Genomic DNA, 19,269 nt, shown 5'->3' with positions numbered 1-19,269 from the left:
TATACTTCACATCTCTTTTCTCTTATCTTGCATCATATTATCACTTAAGTCTAACCTCTCTATTGTTTCCGCACGCATGCGCACTTTCCCACGCTTCGCGCTAATACGCGCGCACGTTCCCGCGCCTTCGTGCCTTGCATGCACCTGCGCTTTCTCGCGCTTCGCTTCAGCACGTACCTCTAGATCTTCGCTGCACTCGCTTCCCCTTTAGGGTCGAATGCACTTGTCTCCTCAGGTAATGCAGACTAGGCAACGCGCGACCTTACAACATTTTTTAGATACAGTTAGGAGCTTCATTTGTTCCTCTCTGTATTGTTGTTTCTACACCGCATTACAGCGCTTAGGCACACTATATAAGCGCCAGCAGTACATAGTACTACTCACTTTCCAACTTACTTTTCCTACCTTTAACTTACTTTTCCTTCAACTGACTACTTACTACTCACTTACTACTTAGCAGAATATAGTAGAAATCTATTTGTTTACACTTCACATCACTCTTCTCTTACCTTGTATCATATCATCACTTAAGTGTAGTCTCTCTTATTTCCACATACGCGCGCGCGCTTTCCCGTGCTTCACGCAATACACACGCGCGTTCCCGCGCCTTGCGCGCACCTGCGCTTTCTCGTGCTTCGCTTTGGCGCACACCTCTAGATCCTTGCTGCACTCACTTCCCCTTTAGGGTCAAATGCGCTTGTCATCTCAAGCATAGCAGACTAGGCAAACGCACAACTTTCAACATTTATAGATACAGTCTGGAGCATCATTTGTTCCTCTCTGTATTGTTGTTTCTACACCGGCTCTGATATATTGTTGATGGCTTCCTAGTTGACTACTACTACTCATTTTTCATTATTTCAAGAATTCATTGACTTTCTGCTTTATATGTTTGGCTGAGGGTGATGGTAATGTAATGTACTGAAAGTCATGACTTTTTGGATGGCCTGCATATCAGAATGACTTGAGTATTGGATAGTGCAGATGTGACTGAATATCTGAGTATGTGATAGCCTTGACATGATGGCTTACTGACTCCTTTGAGTATTTGATGGGACAGATTGGCTGTCAAGGTGTACTTTGGAGTTACAGATAGTTTTGATATAATGTCTTCCTGATATTCATGGCATCCTGGTATGTCTGCACATCTGTTAGCCTAAAAGTTGGACAATCTGAATAGCTCATATGTTGATAGCCTGTGCACCAGATCATATGATAGTCTATGTGTATGACTGGCTGATAATAGTGGGGCCTGATCATCCGAAACAACGGAGTAATTTGATAGGTTGGAAGTGGCTGAATACCTGAGTCTATGACATATTGACAGTCTGCACATAATGATGTACTGATATATTGGCATACTGAAAATCCTGAGGGTTTGCCAGTTCTACCATCTGAATTTTATGATACACATGATGATGCTGAGGAACTACATATCTGAGGTCTCTGTTGTACCTAGCATATGATGGGCCTGAACATGTCTGATTTCAGATGGTGTAGGCACTAGCGGGAGGAACGCTCAGTATGTGTGAAACAATACTAGATTAGTATCTACCTGGCAGGAGGAACGCTAGGGTACATGAGTATGAGTGGGATACGAGTGGGAAGACAAATACACACCTCAGTATGTGTGAAACAATACTGAGGTGTTACTACGAGCCAGCACGATCTATATACGAAAGACAGAATGAGCTTAGGTAATGAACCGGTGAAGGGAGTAGCAGAAAGATCGTATGGTCAAGAAGCAAGAAGTCTAGAAGACGAGTTTGCTGCATGTGGTGTCGATGATGATAAGAACAAGAAGAGAACAAGAAGGTAATACAATGTCTAAAAGGTAAATCATTATCTCTGACGTCAATACACCCCCTCAGCGAGACACCAAGCGTAGCCCGGTGACATGTATGACAAAGGTCGGACGGACGAGAGCCTTTGTGAGTACGTCTGCAATGTTCTTGTGCAATGGTAGCCAGTGGGGAAGGGAAAATGCCCTTCTCGATCCACTTGCGGATGAAATGATAACGGATGTCAATATGTTTGGATCAAATATGGTTCTTGGCTTCTTTGGAGAGAGCGATGGCGCCGGTGTTGTCCATGTATACGACGATAGGAAACGACAAGGGAATGTGCAGTTCGGTGATGAAGGATTTGAGCCACAGACCCTCCTGCATGACATGCATCATGGCCATGTACTCGGCTTCAGTTGAAGAGAGTGCATGAGTAGCTTGTTTCTTTGAAACATGCGCGATTAGCCCCCCAGCATAAAACCAAGTGTACCCGGAGATTGAGAGTCTGTCCTCGACAGAGCTGGCCCAGTCCACATTGCAGAAGGCATGGAGACCCTCATCAGCTCTGTCACCCCCGAAATGCACATGTAAGTTAAGTGTCCCACTGAGATAACGTAAGAGACATTTAGCGGCTGCATAGAAACGAGCTGTGGGAGCAGCGTTCTTCTGAGCTAAAGTGTTGACTGCGAATGAAATGTCCAGACGTGTACAAACCATGAGGTAGAGAAGCTCCCCGATGATCTTACGGTAGCGAGTAGGGAGAGCAGGGATATCGTCATAGACCTCTGTGTCACAGCCGAAGGGATGATTAGGGTCGAGGGGGAGTTGAACCGGGTTGCAGTCTAAAAGATCGTACTCGCCGAGCAGGTAGGAGATATACTCCCCCTGGTGCATCCACAATTGATAAGTGCTACGGTCGCATTCGAGTTGAATTCCAAGGAAATGTGATATAGGGCCAAGGTCCTTGATTCCAAAATGTTGAGTGATATGGAGTTTGACGTGCTGCAGGAAGGGTTTGGAGTTTGATGTGCCCATGCCATCGTCCACGTGCCAGCCGACGATGCAGTATACACATGTGGCGGAGCTGTGAGAGTTGTCATAGATGAACACGGCGTGATCCACGGCACAACGCATGAATCCGAGCTCTAACATCACTGCGCATACCTGCTCATACCACTCCATCACTGACTGCTTTAGCCCGTAAATCATTCGGAGCATCAGCCATACCAGTACTGCCCAGTTCCCCTCCTCAAACCCCTTTGGTTGCCTCATGTAGATTTCCTCTTTGAGGACACCCCAGAGGAAGGCACGCCTCGCGTCGAATGTGTCCAATTCCCAATTGTTACGACACGCCAGCACTGTGATGAACCTGACGGACGCGGTTTTGATGACAGGGGTGAATGTAGCTCCGTAATCCACACTGGGAACCTGAGAGAAACCCTGCGCCACTAGGCACGCCTTATGGACCGGTGTAGAAACAACAATACTGTGAGGAGCAAATGAAGCTCCTGACTGTATCTAAAAAATGTTGTAGGTTGTGCGTTGCCTAGTCTGCTATGCTTGAGGTGGCAAGCGCGTTCGACCCTTAAGGGGAAGCAAGTGCAGCGAAGATCTAGAGGTACACGCCGAAGTGAAGTGCGAGAAAGCACAGGTGCGCGCAAGGTACGAAGGCGCGGGAACGCGCGCGCGTATTAGCGCAAAGCGTGGCAAAGTGCACGCGCATATGCGGAAATGATAGATAGACTAGACTCAAGTGATAATATGATGCAAGAGATGTGAGAGTGCAAGATGTAAAGGAATAGAGTTCTATTGCGACTTTCTAGGTAGTAAGTACTAGGTAAAGTGAGAGGTGAAAGTTCAGTGAAAAGTAAGTTGGAAAGTCCCCCCTCGTAGTATGTACTGCTGGCGCTTATATAGCGCGCCTAAGCGCAGTCATGCGGAGCCAAAGCGCTACCAAGTAGGTATGTAAAGATATATATAAGTAAGGGTCCATTATAAAAATAGAGGTGGAATGATATGCTAATAAAAGAAATGGAAATATACGCACTAGAGGGCTTGGTGGACAGTGGATGGATGCTTCTGGATGGCTGGCGCTATAGGGCGCTCAAGCGCAGGAACGCACGCGCGCATATACATCATGAAGCATGGGAATGGTGCACGCATGGCGCGCATTGTGCAGGAAAGCTGTGCCTTGTATAGGGATAGCTGTGGGTAGCACACAGAGTGACACTACAAGTTCGTGCTATGCACTCCTTGGTGGAAACTGCCATGTCACGCCATGAGAGGCATGAGTCTCTACACCGGTCCCCCTTTATTATCCTCCTTAAATTCGAGCACCCACCGGCATCCTATTGCCTTCCTTCCTGGTGGGAGCTTCATCACCTTATACACCCCCATCTCCTTCATCATCTCTAATTCCGTCTTCATTGCCGCTATCCAATGTTCGCTGTCTGGCCGTTTCACGGCTTCTTCATAGGTGGTGGGTGGGATGTTGAGATCGTAATCAGGGTTGGAAGGGTTCTGTCGTTGGTTGCTGCGAATGGCGATCTTGCCTTGCTCCTCGATGATGGTGTTAGCCATGACTTCCGGTACATCCTCGTTTGGCTCAACATCTGCAATGGTGGGTGGATCCTCACTCTTAGGTGTATCCTGCACCCCCTTGGTCACAGCCCGTTCAGCACGAAGCTCCCGAAGGGCTTGTAGGTGAACTTTGGAGGCGGCAAGCTCCTCCACATAAGCCTTACCTGCATTGGTGGGAACTTGTATGCGCAAAGAGCGACATTCAGTCGGAGGCGAGGGAGGGTGGACTGCGGAAATGGGTGCAGAGTTGGTGGAGAGGCAGGGAGAAGGAGCTTCGTCCTCAGATTCGGAAGAGCTGTCAGTGTGAGAGCGTTGAGAGATGGAAGGGAGGTTTTCGTCAAAGTGAACGTCTCTGGCATTGAAGAAACTACCTGTGTCCGCATCACGAAGTCTGTAGCCTTTAACACCATCAGGGTACCCCATAAGATACGTTGTTCGAGAGTGTGGCCCTAATTTGACCTGCAGCTCTATGGGCACACGTGCAAAGCAGCATGAGCCCCATACACGCAAGTGAGACAAGTTGGGCTTGTGTCCATTCACCATCTTGTAGGGAGTGATGCCAGGCGGAAGAGAGGAGGATTCCGTTCTGTTCCACAAGTAGCATATAGTGAGCGCGGCTTCACCCCAGAGAGTTGGGGGGAGATTAGCAGTTTCAAGCATGGCAAACAAACGTCCCTCAATCGTGCGTATGGCACATTCTGCTCAACCGTTTTGTTGATGCGCGTAGGGGACAGAGAGTTGGCGTTCAATTCCGGCAGATACCAGGGCTTGTGTGAAGGCAGTGCTAATGAATTCTCCGCCATTGTCAGAATGAAACACATTGACTTTCCGACCAGACTGATTTTCCCACCGCTTACGTATCATTTCCCAGGCCTCGAGCGCTTGATCTTTGGTCGCCAATAGCTGGAGATTCAAGAAGTTGCTGTGATCGTCTAGAAAAATGACAAAATGAAGTTTGTTGTGCAGGGTGCTGACCAGGAAGGGACCGCATAGGTCAGAGTGAATAAGATCTAGAACATTCACCACACAAGGTGAGGTGGAGGAAGGATACAGTTTGTGTGGGTGCTTGGCTAAGATGCAAGGCTCACAAGTGCGAAGTGGATGGGCCGTGTCTACCTTTGTCCCGGTCGCGAAGAGGTGAAGATGTTTCACTGCTTCTCCCCCGATGTGTCCCAAGTGTGTGTGCCATAGATCCCAAGACAGCAGGACTTTAGCAAAGGCGGAGATCTCTAGGTGAGGCGACGGAGTAGAAGGCAGGATGAACCGTAAGTGCATGAAGACGAGATTGCCGGTCAAGGGGATCTCTCCGAGTGTGTCGTTACGAAAGATAAGTTGACAACGTGGAGGGGAAGGTTTAAAGTTGCACTCCCACCCTTTGTTCAGCATCCGCCCTACTGACATTAAGTTCACTAGAGCGCCTGGTGTGTGCAAGCAGTTTCCTAGATGGAGTCGTTCTGTGCAATTCCCCACGTGTAAGTCTGCAACGCAGTCCCCTCTGCCAGAAGTGAGGAGTGTGCCATGATTGGCGGTCTTCATGCTGACTTTATCACTGTTGTCATAGGTCCAGAACCACTTCTTACTGGTGATTAGGGTGGAGGTGGTACCAGAATCTAGAATGGTGGATAACACCTGACTCACAATGCAGGCTCTGTCCTCGATCGATGGAGTACAGTCCGGCTCCAGGTCCTCAATTATTGCGCATGACCAGTCACAATGGTGCATAGGTGTTGCTACGATGAGAGCCGATGTTTCAGAAGAGCTCGAAGGGTAGGGAGGAGGATTAGTAGGAGGCGGGCTGGGCTTAGCTTCCGTTGCTGCTGTTGCAGTAGGTGTACCCTCCTTCTTCCTGCCTGTCTTCTGCTGACCCTAGGACACCTTTCCTTCCATCCCCCTGCCTGGTTGCAGGCAGTGGTCTCTGTCGTGCATCATCGATCTAGGCAGGCCGCTGCAGGCTGGATTATCGCACAGCACCCCCTTGGGGTTGTGCTTGTGGATGCGTTGTAGAGACTCATGCCTCTCATGGCATGATATGGCAGTTCCCACCAAGGAGTACATAGCACGAACTTGTAGTGTCACTCCGTGTGCTACCCGCAGCTATCCCTATACGAGGCGCAACTTTCCCGCGCTTCGCGATGTATACGCGCGCGCGCGTTCCCGCGCTTGCGCGCCCTATGGCGCCAGCCATCCAGAAGCATCCATCCACTGTCCACCAAACCCTCTAGTGCGTATATGTCCATTTCTTTTATTAGCATATCATTCCACCTCTATTTTTATAATGGACCCTTACTTATATATATCTTTACATACCTACTCGGTAGGGCTTCGGCTCCGCATGACCGCGCTTAGGCGCGCTATATAAGCGCCGACACACAAGTTTTCCACTGACTTTTCACCTTAACTTACTTTTCCTACCAGTCACTTACTACTTATCAGAGTATAGTAGAAATCTCTATTTGTCCACACTTTGCATCTCTCTTCTCCTACCTTGCATCATATTATCACTTAAGCTTAGTCTTTATCAATTTCCGTATACCCGCGCGCGCGTTCCCGCGCCTTGCGCGCACCTGCACTTTCTCGCGCTTCACTGAGGCGCATACCTCTAGAACTTTGCTGTACTCGCTTCCCCTTTAGGGTCGAACGCACTTGTCTCCTCAAGTAACGCAGACTAGGCAACGCGCGACCTTTAAACATTTATAGATACAGCTAGGAGCTATCTTTGTTCCTGGCAGTATTGTTGTTTTTACAGCGTACTCCGTTGGATGAATTGACCTTTCGGTCATACGAAGGAGGAGCGACGGCGTTAGAGTATTCTGATCCCGGTCGTGCTAGCTTCAACTGTCCTCTTTGATGGTTGGCTTCTTCTGTGAAGGCCGTTGCAACATCTTCAAATGCAACTATGGGAGTAGTGGTCGTGGTCGTTTGGGTACCGGATGTGGAAGATGATGTCATCTTGTAGTGCCCAAGAGTGAGACTGCGAAAGTGTCACAACCCAATAATGAATTAACGCTGGGCAGAGACTAGGACTCAAACAACAGAATAATCACACAGATGAGGTAGGCAGCAGGTACGTCTTGGTATTGCTCACTTGGAGATACAAGAGGTTTGAACTAAAGAACTACTGACTACGATGAGTTACCTATATACACATATTGAAACTGAGATCGAAACTGAGTATGAGCTAACTAACCAATCAGAATAATTAAAGGTATCATACGATTCTATATATAACTATGATGTCATAACATGTGCCGCAGCCGCAGTAAGATTCTGGAACATTCCAAGAGTATCGCGAGGCATGATGTCAACATCTTCGGCATTGTCCGATAGATCACGTGACTCTGATAATTCTACAATAGACGCAATAATAGGAACTTCTTCAACAGTAAACATATTCTTAGGAACAGGTGCTGTGACTGGGCGCTTAAAAGATTTAGAATTAAGGAACGAATAATGATTTGTATTTGGAACTCGTGACAGAAAGACAACCCATTGTGGAGTCTCTGGGAGCCCATGTAAGAGCATCCATACTGCTTCTGAGTCAGTGAAGGCGATACCCATCTCTGCGAACCTTCGATGACCATTCTCGAAGACACTGATGTATCTCAAGGCATCCTCTGCATCTTTGAGTCATTCAGAAAAGAGTTGATCGCGTAATTCGAATTAGGATGTTACGTCGAGTCGACCGAAGCGTTTGAGCAGTGCATTCCATTGTTGACAAGCCATTAGCTTTTTGCCAAGCATATTTTGAACGATGGGGGAAAGATGTCTACCAATAATGGCTTTCGCCTGGGTGTCCTCCTTCACCCATTCTTTAATGGCTGTGAGTTCTGCTCTCATTGGCTGACCAGCCATAGCGACTTTGGGCATGGTGCTAGCGTATTCTGCGACATCGTTAGGATCGGTGCCATCGCTGCAATGAGTCCACAAGCCATCTCCGGCTAGGGCAAGTTCAACTGCCCTTCACCAGCCGGGGTAGACATCGGCGCCAGTCAGCTTGATGATATGGTCATATTTACCCATGTTGATGGACAAATGAGTTTGATCGACGGAGGGGATGATGATGAGAGTTCAGCCATTAGATGAGTCCTCGTAGTGTTCGAGAAGCGTATTTGTCCGTGTGCGTGGTGTCTGAGCTAGTTCGTTAGCTCAGGGCTCATAACCTGTAGGCACTAGCGGGAGGAACGCTCAGTATGTGTGAAACAATACTAGATTAGTATCTACCTAGCAGGAGGAACACTAGGGTACATGAGTACGAGTGGGATACGAGTGGGAAGACAAATACACACCTCAGTATGTGTGAACAATACTGAGGTGTTACTACGAGCCAGCACAATCTATATACGAAAGACAGAATGAGCTTAGGTAATGAACCGGTGAAGGGAGTAGCAGAAAGATCGTATGGTCAAGAAGCAAGAAGTCTAGAAGATGAGTTTGCTGCATGTGGTGTCGATGGTGATAAGAACAAGAAGAGAACAAGAAGGTAATATGATGTCTAAAAGGTAAATCATTATCTCTGACATCAATAGATGGGACCCACCTGATTTCAGACAAAATCTGATGAGCTGATTGTTTGATTTGCCTGGTGGTCCTGCTATCAGACACCTCAGCCAAATCATGGAAAATCCAGGTTTCCTGATGAGGATGCCAACTGCAAAATCTTGTTCATGCCTTTTGGCCCGAGCATTGATATCACAAGATCACCGAGGCCGAGGGCGCCAATGAAAGAGGATAGACAATTCCTCAGTTGCCTGGATAAAAACTAGCTATAGTGACGTCGAGCACAATAGGTCCATCGTGACCGACTCGGAATATGCATGGACATGACTTAGTAGTTTAGTTTAAAGTTCCATCACGTTCGATTATGTAATACACAACAACTTCAATCTGTTCGTTTGGTGCTAGCTCATGGATCGTTCTCTCTGTACATGTGTGTGATGGAGTCGATGAGACGCTACTTGATTGCGCAACAAATATCTTATTTTCTGGTATACAGTTGACATTCTCATAATGCATAACACTGGTATAATTACCCGGCTGATGCATTGCATTTGAAATTGCTGTTGTCTTTTGCTCTTCTCCTCTTTGAAATAATGTTCGAACGTCTTTGAGTCAGCGATGTCGCGTCATACTCCTGGAAGTGCGGTGTATAGCTGACCGTGTGCGAACGAATATATGCAGGTCAAGCACGACTTTCTCAAGCATTAGTCCTTGACATCCGTTGAATGTTATCGCATAAACAGGTTGCAGGGACAACCGTTTTCAATTTACGGTCCAGCTTGAACGCGCTGGATTGAAAGCGAAGGTTATGCGAGGCAGACAATGCAAGATTCTCTCCGGTATGGACCTCTGCGAATTTGCGTAGTTAGGAGACAAACGGAGCTTGAGAAGACATGGAAACAGTGGAGTATAATTGCAAAAGGGATAGAGATACGGAGATAAGCGAAGAACACAGACCAATAGAACTGCCGAGCGTATTAGTGCTTGGAGTGCATGCGGAGCTCGGGTGGGGCACATGGAGCAAATGCAAATTTCTTCCGCGAGATCAAATGTTCCGTCCTTGTATATGTTAGATAATAACAATAATGCATGACTAGGAATCTTTAACTGAGCGCATACCAAGAATGAGAATGGGAATCAGTTTTCGAAGGATACCTCATTATCTCTGCATGGGGTATGGCGAGTCAGCAAGTACACTGCAGTCTCACGAATCTCATTGATACTCGATATATGATACATATCGGTATCGATGATATTCACGAGAATGAGTATTAAACTTCGTTGTTCCGCGGGGTCACTGCAGGTTCAAATGATGAAGCGATGAGTGAGAGATTGGGCCATGATATCTATCATCAATCGAACACACTCCTGCATTGCGTGCGCATGTAGGTTCTGCCGCCGACAGCCTACATAGCAATAACAATCGATCAGAATCATACCCATAAGTATACGCAGAATATAAAAGCTGGCCGTCATCTCATAGTGTTCCCCCGTCCTCAGAGATATCATTCGAGATCACCCTCAGAAGATTCCATATCACCTCGCACAGAAAATGCATTTCTCCTTCCTCGCCGTTGTTGTTGTTTTGACAGCATCTATGTTTGTTAGCGCTGCATGTGCGAAAGATGGCGAACCTTGCGACACTGATATTGATTGTTGCGGGAAATTGGTTTGTGACACTAAATATGCGGTGAGTATGAGCAGGTCACTGTGCAACCAGGATCCAACCACATGACTCACCCGCGCGCCTTAGGATCCTTGGTTGACCTGCCAGTCCTCGAAGCGGGTTAGAAGAGCCAGCAGCTGGTAAAACTACTCGGGCCTCGGGGTCAGTTGTGGGCAAAACTGTAGGTGTAGACTTTGTGACTATAGATGTGTGCTTACGGAAAGTCAGTACATATGTACATACTACATAGTACGAGAATCAAACTCCGCTCAAATCTGCTAGGACCCATGATGCATGCATGTCTGCAACTTTCGGACAGAAAATAACACTAATATTAGCCTCTCGACGTCTTCGCAATTCCGCCAATATAGATACGAGAGTCCTGATCACTATGAACCTGCTATGAAGGGATGACAATGCTGACAACTTGAACGCGGCCATTGTGCAACGTTTAATTTAGTATGTAGTCTCCGGCACCACACGAGGGCTGAGCGCTGATTAAGATTCACTCTCCAACTTATCGCAATCGGCCGTTGCGTGCTTGAAATCAATGCCCTTGAATTCTACCTGCCAATTCCTTCTAACTAATGAAGGTGGCTTTAATTGGGAAGATGGCGACGTTCGCCGATCTGAGAGCCGCCTCGTGAGACGTTATGAGATGCGGAAGTGACCAGGTGCAAGCAGGATACATCTATGGCGATGATGTAGATGATATCACCAACCTACTTCCAAGTTGATGGTATCCATTGTGATTTCCAGATGATGGGATCGTATTCATCTGAGTGGTGGAGGTAGTAAATGGGGTTCAGAGTGTCTACGGAAACGTGAGGCAAGTCAACAGGGTGAGGCAGCACAATACATGCATCTGCAGCCTAAATTTCGACACCCACAATCCTTCAAAAGTCTGGCTTGGCCATGCTCCACATCATCAGCATCCAGTAAGATGTCGACTCCACCGCAGTCCTTTGAGTTCCTGAAAATTATGAGAGCGGCGTAACCGCAGGCGCAGGTTTTCCCGATAGACGACATATGGTGACAGGCTCGTAGTACAAGACGATTCGGTTGTGGGACTTGAAGACAGGTATTGTGTTGAAGAAGATGGAGGGGCTTCATAGTGAGGTGCGGCCGTTGGCAGTGTGACGATGGTGAAGATGTTCCGAGGCTGTACCACGAAACTTGGTTGCATCTTGTGCATACAAAGATCTCGGGAGTCTGTTGGATGGAGAAGTGATATTGCAGTAAGCTATATACATGTGTTCGAAGGAGTAACGTGGTGATAAGCTGGAGTAGTTGCTAGATACGAAAAACGACGGTATTCATGCAGGATAGACAGTCAGATTTGAGCGCTGGAAAGCACGGACTGCTCGACTTGATGGGATGAGACAGATTCTGGAAGCTGCGAAGATAAGAGTCGGACGCATGTATGCACTGCAGATGTGCATACTGTCGAGGACAACGGGTATGACAATAGGGTGGGTGCATTACCATCAGTGAATTCATGAGTTCACGATATTGTAGCCATGATGACTGTAGAAATATATAATTCTGTTTCTGCCAAATATAGCTATTTATGCGCCAATAAATTTGACTTGCTAATACAAATGTATGGATGAATGTAAATCTACACTGCAATGAGGAATTGGTGGCAACATTGCGGCATTGCGACCTCACCGCCAGCAAGGGATGATAGCATAATTGCGTCCAAGTTGTCAATCATGCTCATCCGCTGTAATTTAATTTTTTGATAATAAACCTATTTATGACTTTATGATGGAAAGTAGCACTAGCCATGGACATCAAACATATATTAACATCAGAGTCTGCGGCAATATTGTGACATTGTACAATCACAACCTAAAAGTGAATGGTGGGTAATTGTGTCTAGTTTGTTAGGCATCTGCGTTTTCCGTCATCTGCATTTCGCATTACCTGACAAGGGATAGCTATGTAATTTGCGTAATATTGCTACCGCACTGGAGCCCAATGTAAGGGTTTCGACACCAAAGTGTCTTTCACACTGATCAACAAATTCAGAACAGTTCTCAATGAAGGTGTGGCAGCCGACCTTCACACATTATGGGAGAACTCATTTATATTAAACTTCTAAAGATTTTGGATTGTAGTGAACCCGCGTCTAATCAGAGCATATAGCGTGAACAGCCGTGAACGAGGAGTCACGAATCCAGGAGACCCTGCATGAGTGGTACGACAAAAATCAGCGAATTATGAATGTATGCATACTACTAGTAGTCCCTATATATTGTATGTTGGTGAGGAAGTCGAAGTACGTGAAGAAGGACAAGGGTGACAATTTCTAGTCCCACTAATGTATTCGGGCAAGCTGAATGTCGGGCTCGCGACAATGGCACCTACACGTAGAAGTAAGTAGATGTAATGTTAGCACTCAAATACAGAAAGGCTAGACGTCCGAACAAGATAATACGTACCCCGTAGGTTCAGGGGTCTATCCCTGGCCTTGTTCTTGCACGGGTGTTCTCGCAGGATACGGATATGGGATGAATGGCTTGAACAACACGTCAGCGTTGCAGCATGAGAGGTTGAGATGTTGAGATTTATGAAACGTACAGCATACATGCCTGGGTGACCAATCGGAGCAGGTGTTGCTGAAGGTGTTCCACGAGCATCCGCGCCACTAGCCGGCGGAAACGATTGGCTCATCGGTGGCGGAAGGGGAAATCCAGGGTACGCCCCCTCCGATCGAGCTTCAGTTACAAGGTGTGACGTGTGAAGGCTGGAAGAGCGACTGTGGTCATAAGGATTGCTCGCCTTCAAGTTGGAAGTGGCACGGGAGGAGCATTGAAACATTGACAGGCGTGATGGACTGGGAGATGCTGATGATGCAGCCGGTGAAGGAGATCTAACTGATAGACGGAATTGATGTCGTCCCTAGAACGAAAATTCATATGCTTATCGTGAACATGGCAGGTTATTACGCACCGATGAATGTAGCCGAGGTCATGAACAGCCTCAATAGCAAGAATGCACTCCGCCATGTAGAACTGCGTCACATCTTCAGAGAAAACATCGTATTTTGTGAGCATGGTCATTAAGTCGCCTCCAGGAAGAAACTCCATGATGAGATATAAGTATAGTGGATCCTGGAAGGAATAAAAGAGTTGAACAACCCAGGGTGATGTTGATTCAGCCAGCAAGTCACGCTCCGCGCGAATATGAGCAAGCTATAGGACCATTTCATCAGCACAAAGCAAGAAGTATGGCTTGTGCATACAGACCTGATCTCGCTTCAACATCTCGGCCTTTTGGAGGGTCTTCATGGCATAGACTTTCCCAGTGTCTACTTTCTGAACCAATCTTACCTACGTGTTAATCAAGTGGTGAGCTCAGGGAGAACTTCAGTAAACAGCCTGGCATACCTCACCAAACGCACCCTTCCCAATGACTTTGATTGTGCGAAAGTCTGTGAGACGAATCTTTGTCCGACGTAATCGTAGATGTTGTGACTCCAGCTTGCGGTATTTGCGAATTTCGCGTTCTTTCAACTCAACATCCAGCACTTCCCCATACGATTTGAACAAGCCTTTTAGTGAAGCCTTGAGCACTATGGAAAGAAGAGAAATCAGTCACAGCCAAGTTGTGGTATGTTTTGATGCTCACCGTCGATTTTTTTTCACCTTCTCGTTGAGGTTTTGAATATAAAGATTCTCGGAAACAGCTTCTTCTCCCTCTGGTTGAGGTGTCCCATTTTCTGCTAATGATGGTGTGAGATCTTGCATAGAGTGAGGGTCGGTCCACTGGGGCTGCCTGTGATGTGGCGATGACTTGATAAGTGCAAGCTTCGTCGAGCTCAGACTTACAGGAAGTGCTTCGCGCATTTGGCCCATGAATTCAACCATCTTGTGTTGGATGTTTTACCAGACTGCTCAATCAGTTGACGTCAACGAAACACGAACGAACAAAAGCAGATGAAAAGCCTTACTGCGATCGGTCAAGGGCTTTGACTGCTTGACAAGTGTATGATCTTCAAAACGGGTCAACTTGCAGATTCGTGCAGTATGTCGATCTGGAAGGGAGCGGGATGATATTTTCGGGGACAATTTAGGTAGCGTGGGGGTGGGAGTGCATTCAACACGCAGCGGGACGGTACCTAATGAGCAAGAGACTTATGTGTATTCGGTATTCGGCAAAATGACATCGTTTTGCAACATAATGATTAAGAGAACTATGCGTGATCAATGTCCATGAGAGTTTCTTCGTCCGCGTCTCCAATTTCTATACCTTCCTAGGGTGAAAATTAGAACAAGCAAACAGACAACAAGATGTACGAACGTACCATTTGTTCTCCGTCATCGACATCCGTAAAATCATCTGGCATATATATGTCTTCCTGCAATGACAAAAATCAGACGAATTGAAAGTGCGTACACGACTAATGAGACTCACCGTATCATCGCCTCCCCAGACTTCGTCAATGTCCATTGAATGTCCATCTTCAACGTCATGCATGTATACATCTCCCTGCAATGACAAAAATCAAACGAATTGAAAGTGCGTACACGATAAACCAACGAGACTCACATCATCGCTTCCCCGGACTTCGTCGATGTCCATCGGATGTCCGTCTTCGACTTTAAGCATGTCTCCCTGCAGTTTTGAACTAATGAGAAGCACAGCAAAATTTGTAAACGGACTCACCGCGCTCGGATCATGCCCAGCTTGAACGATATCCATAGGAACATTTTCTGAATGCATGTCGACGTCCATCGTTTGATTAAGTATATTTGTTGGTCTGGTAGGTTGTGATAGACGACCGTGGCAAACTCAGATTCGTAATTGGCAATACCCTTGCGGACATCGTGAAGAGATATATCGATATTTACCGTTTTCTCCGTGTCCGCATCCTCGTGAGTAACTTCACGACTTTAGTATTTCAGCTGCGCCCTAACCAGCGGTTGCTCGTTTCACCATAGCAAGAATAAAAAAAACTCATGGAGGCACATGCTGCACGACACCCTGCAGAAGTTCAAAGCTTGGAGGGTATCAGGCATTGCTTGACGATGCCCAGTACGGCTGCGATCTGTCCCGTCTTGACCATCTCGGCAGCATCGCAGGCAAGAAATGGTTTTGGGAGCTTCACGGGACCAGGGATGCTGCCCTTTTGTTGCCAGCATGTGGGGCATCAGGAGGAAGGGGAGGGGGAAGTAATATTCGGATGGCACGCCAGTGGTGAGCTTCTGTTTGGGGAGCTTCGCAGGACCAGGGATGCTACCCTTTTGTTGCCAGCATGTGGGGCGTCAGGAGGAAGGGGAGGGGGAAGTAATATTCGGATGGCACGCCAGTGGTGAGCTTCTGTTTGGGGAGCTTCACGGGACCAGGGATGCTACCCTTTTGTTGCCAGCATGTGGGGCGTCAGGAGGAAGGGGAGGGGGAAGTAATATTCGGATGGCACGCCAGTGGTGAGCTTCTGTTTGGGGAGCTTCGCGGGACCAGGGATGCTGCCCTTTTGTTGCCAGCATGTGGGGCGTCAGGAGGAAGGGGAGGGGGAAGTAATATTCGGATGGCATGCCAGTGGTGAGCTTCTGTTTGGGGAGCTTCGCGGGACCAGGGATGCTGCCCTTTTGTTGCCAGCATGTGGGGCGTCAGGAGGAAGGGGAGGGGGAAGTGATATTCGGATGGCACGCCAGTGGTGAGCTTCTGGTGTCTGAACGTTTGAAAAACGTCAAGGATATTCGAAGCGCGGGTTAGAGACGATAAGGAAGCAGCTAATTCCTCTTCTCTTCAGCGCGCTAGGCTGGCGTCCCCATGGGGACTTGAAGCCATCAGATACAAATAAAATTTATAAAAATTTAGACTACTCACCATAACTAACAGCTTTGACGTCATAAGACCATGCTGCAGATTACCGGGATTGCTAAAGTCTTGATACATAAACGGACGCCTCAAATTCTAGCAGGCAACGAAAGCAGTTGTACAGTCACGAATGCCAGCCCTGATACTGGATCAAATATCAATGACATGCAAGTCATAGGAACCATCAATGCCATGACTTACGCTGGGTTCTCCCAAAAACATACCGTTCGACAGAATGCTTGTCACTGGTCTTGACAAGCAGATAATCTTCAACTCAGCCACGAGGTCATAAGCTCATGAACTCTTTAAGAGTCCTCGTGCTACAATACCTGAGCAATACCAGACCGACAAATGTGAGGACTAACTCGAGGTTCAAACCGGGACTAATGTACTGCTCATAACATAGTCCAGGTCCCAGAATGTAGCAACTATTTCAGAGATATGCATAGCATGTCCAAAGGGAATGTTACAGGTAACCCCTTCAACCTGAAGCAAGCACCACAAGATTAAGAACGATCTTGAAGCCTGGGGAGACTCAGTGGCTTACCTCAATAGGCCCGTTGACAAGATTCTCCCCCATCAGAGGTTGTGATAAAGGCTATGAAGTGTTGTCCAGACATCTCATTGAAGGTATCCCAAAGTATGACTTGGCATAAAAATCGTTGAAATTAGCGAGTGCTACCAGTGGATACTATATGCCAGGGAAACAACTATGACCGTGTGGCAGGTATGTTGCATGGTAACCAGGTACGTGCCAGTGATGATCTGAATTGGGCCTCCCAATTATCACAACTCTGAGCGTGCTGCTGTCGCTGCAACTGCTGACTCTGACATCGGTCCATACTGAAACTGTCAGCTGCAGGTGGTTCTGAGTCAGTGACAGAAAGCTAGTGTGAACGGCCAATACCTACTGCCAATGGTCTGCGAACCTGGCAAGCCTTCCAAGGGCGCTTGGTGGGGGATCGAGTCTGAGTGGGATTGTAGCTGTGTGAAGCGTGCAAAATCACAGCTCAAGGAGTCTTGCTTAAATTTGAATCTGGGAGATGATAAGAGATGCAGCCAAGACATAGTAGGGCAAAAAGATATTGGTGACCTTTCGAGCTCACGGTTGAGTTTGCCGTGCCATTCATCAAGATCCGATTCTTCCCACACTACCAAATTTGGCAAGTTAGTCCAGTATCTGAGTAGGCAAGGAAGTACTAGTACTAGCAACGGAGAGTTCGAAATCAAGTGTGATGCGCGAGTTAAAGAACATATTATATCGACGCGACATCGTGAAAGGCTGGTTAGAAGAATGTTTCCTATCTCAAAATGAGAGCTCATCATCAAGCTCATCATCAAAGTCCTCTCTCTCGTCTTCCTCCCCTTCGTCTTCCTCCCCCTCGCCCTCTTCTCCTTCATCTTCCTCCCCCTCCTCCCCGTCCTCTTCTCCTTCATCTTCTTCTCCCTCAATTTCAATACCTTCAAAGTCATCCGACTCCTCTCTGCCGAGACCATCATCCATCCGTTGTTCATTGTCATCTCCGTGATCCTCACTATCACTTCTGCTTCCATCAACATCCATATCTTCCGTCGCCGGTGTAGCTGACTCGAGATCAAAACAGTTTCTGACGATCTTCCGCAAAGCTACTGGGTGTCCCACACCTAGAGAAGTATAACGCAGGAACATATCCCGGTCGACAAAACTAGCTCAAACAGATAAGTGACATTAAGCCGGGAAAAGACACATTACACTCACATCCTGACATAATATGCCTCCCAGTCAGTCAATTCCTCCTTGGGACGCGCCAATGATTTTCCGTAGCGAAGTGAACTTACACCATGCCCTGATGTGAAGGCAGGAATCAGATGAGCTCTGCGGATCACTTGGCCTGGATTGAGAAATCCGAATGTGTCGTGGTCCGATTCCTCTACAAACGCCAATTTCGGAAGGCGAGCGTGCTGTATGCCCAACTCGTAGTCTGAAGATATTAATGGCGCAAGCCACCTAACATACAGAACCTCGAGGTGATGTTTCTTGGTTCGACAAACCCCTTCGATCCACGTGTCGATGCGATAGATGCCCAGCACACGAGCATACCAGTATGGGTGGCTCGGTGAGGCTTCTCCCGAAAGTACCATGACATCTGGATGGGTCCTGGGGCTGATAGTGTCGTATTCGCGCATCATATCGTAGGTGGTATAGTGTATCTGCATTGTCTGGATCAAGTAGATTGTATTGTTAGGAATGATGAGGGAGTTTCGTTCATTATCTGTGAACGTGCGGTCGCAATGAGTAACATCTAACTTCTTTAGCCTATACAAAAGGTGATCCTTAAGTTTGGGGATAAAGTGCTGAAAACCGTCATAAGCGAACTGATGACCAGCTGAAAAAGAATGCTAGTTTTACCTTGGTAGCTGGGTCGCCGTCGTGCTCCCGGAGGAATGTGAACAAAGACACTGGATCGTTGCAATTGTCCGCGATGAAATGATGGTCTTGGAACAGTGATGAAGCATGAGAGTCAGCCGGTGATTGTTGGTTTGAGGAGATATTTGCTGCTTCCGCAACTCGCCGTAGTACCCGGCGTCTGTGTTCGTGCTTCGCTAGCTGTGCCGGAGTGTCGACTTTGCTAGTGAGTGGATAGAATGCTTTAATAGCTCTATGGGCCAGCTCTCCCTGGTCAATAGATTAACAGAAATATCCTCGAGGAATAGGAAATAATGCTTACGATCTGGGTGGTGAATGAATCTGTAGTTCCAAAGAGCTTGATAGTTCGCAGGTAATCTCCCATTGCGTGGAACTTGTAGGTACTCAAATTAAATACTTTCACCCTTGGTCCGCTAGATTCCGAAGGGATACTATTAGGGCCAGCATGCTGGGCGACCCTTCGTTGGCGAGCCGCCTTCTCTTTTGGCAGTTCCACAGTATTGAAA

At 47.3% G+C, this 19,269-nt stretch overlaps 2 protein-coding genes across 2 annotated transcripts; both read right to left on the bottom strand.

Annotated features, from left to right (window-relative positions):
- Positions 1-13,484: 13,484 nt before the first annotated feature.
- On the bottom strand, positions 13,485-13,997 carry F5891DRAFT_1210811 (kinase-like domain-containing protein; the record flags this gene model as incomplete). Its single annotated transcript, XM_041369178.1, has 3 exons — positions 13,485-13,727; positions 13,782-13,865; positions 13,923-13,997. Coding segments are annotated over 3 exons (402 nt in total), but the record flags the coding sequence as incomplete, so codon positions are not given.
- A 731-nt stretch (positions 13,998-14,728) lies between these two features.
- Positions 14,729-15,270, bottom strand: F5891DRAFT_1197411 (uncharacterized protein; the record flags this gene model as incomplete). Its single annotated transcript, XM_041368479.1, has 5 exons — positions 14,729-14,788; positions 14,840-14,893; positions 14,950-15,024; positions 15,085-15,150; positions 15,202-15,270. The coding sequence occupies 5 exons, from the start codon at positions 15,268-15,270 to the stop codon at positions 14,729-14,731; spliced, it is 324 nt and encodes a 107-aa protein (XP_041218265.1).
- Positions 15,271-19,269: the final 3,999 nt, after the last annotated feature.

The sequence above is a fragment of the Suillus fuscotomentosus genome, assembly GCF_016647785.1.
Source record: "Suillus fuscotomentosus strain FC203 chromosome Unknown F5891scaffold_122, whole genome shotgun sequence".
NCBI classification, from domain to species: Eukaryota; Fungi; Basidiomycota; class Agaricomycetes; order Boletales; family Suillaceae; genus Suillus; species Suillus fuscotomentosus.
The sequence above is the reverse complement of the archived record's forward strand: the minus strand, read 5'-3'. Positions and strand labels throughout refer to the sequence as shown.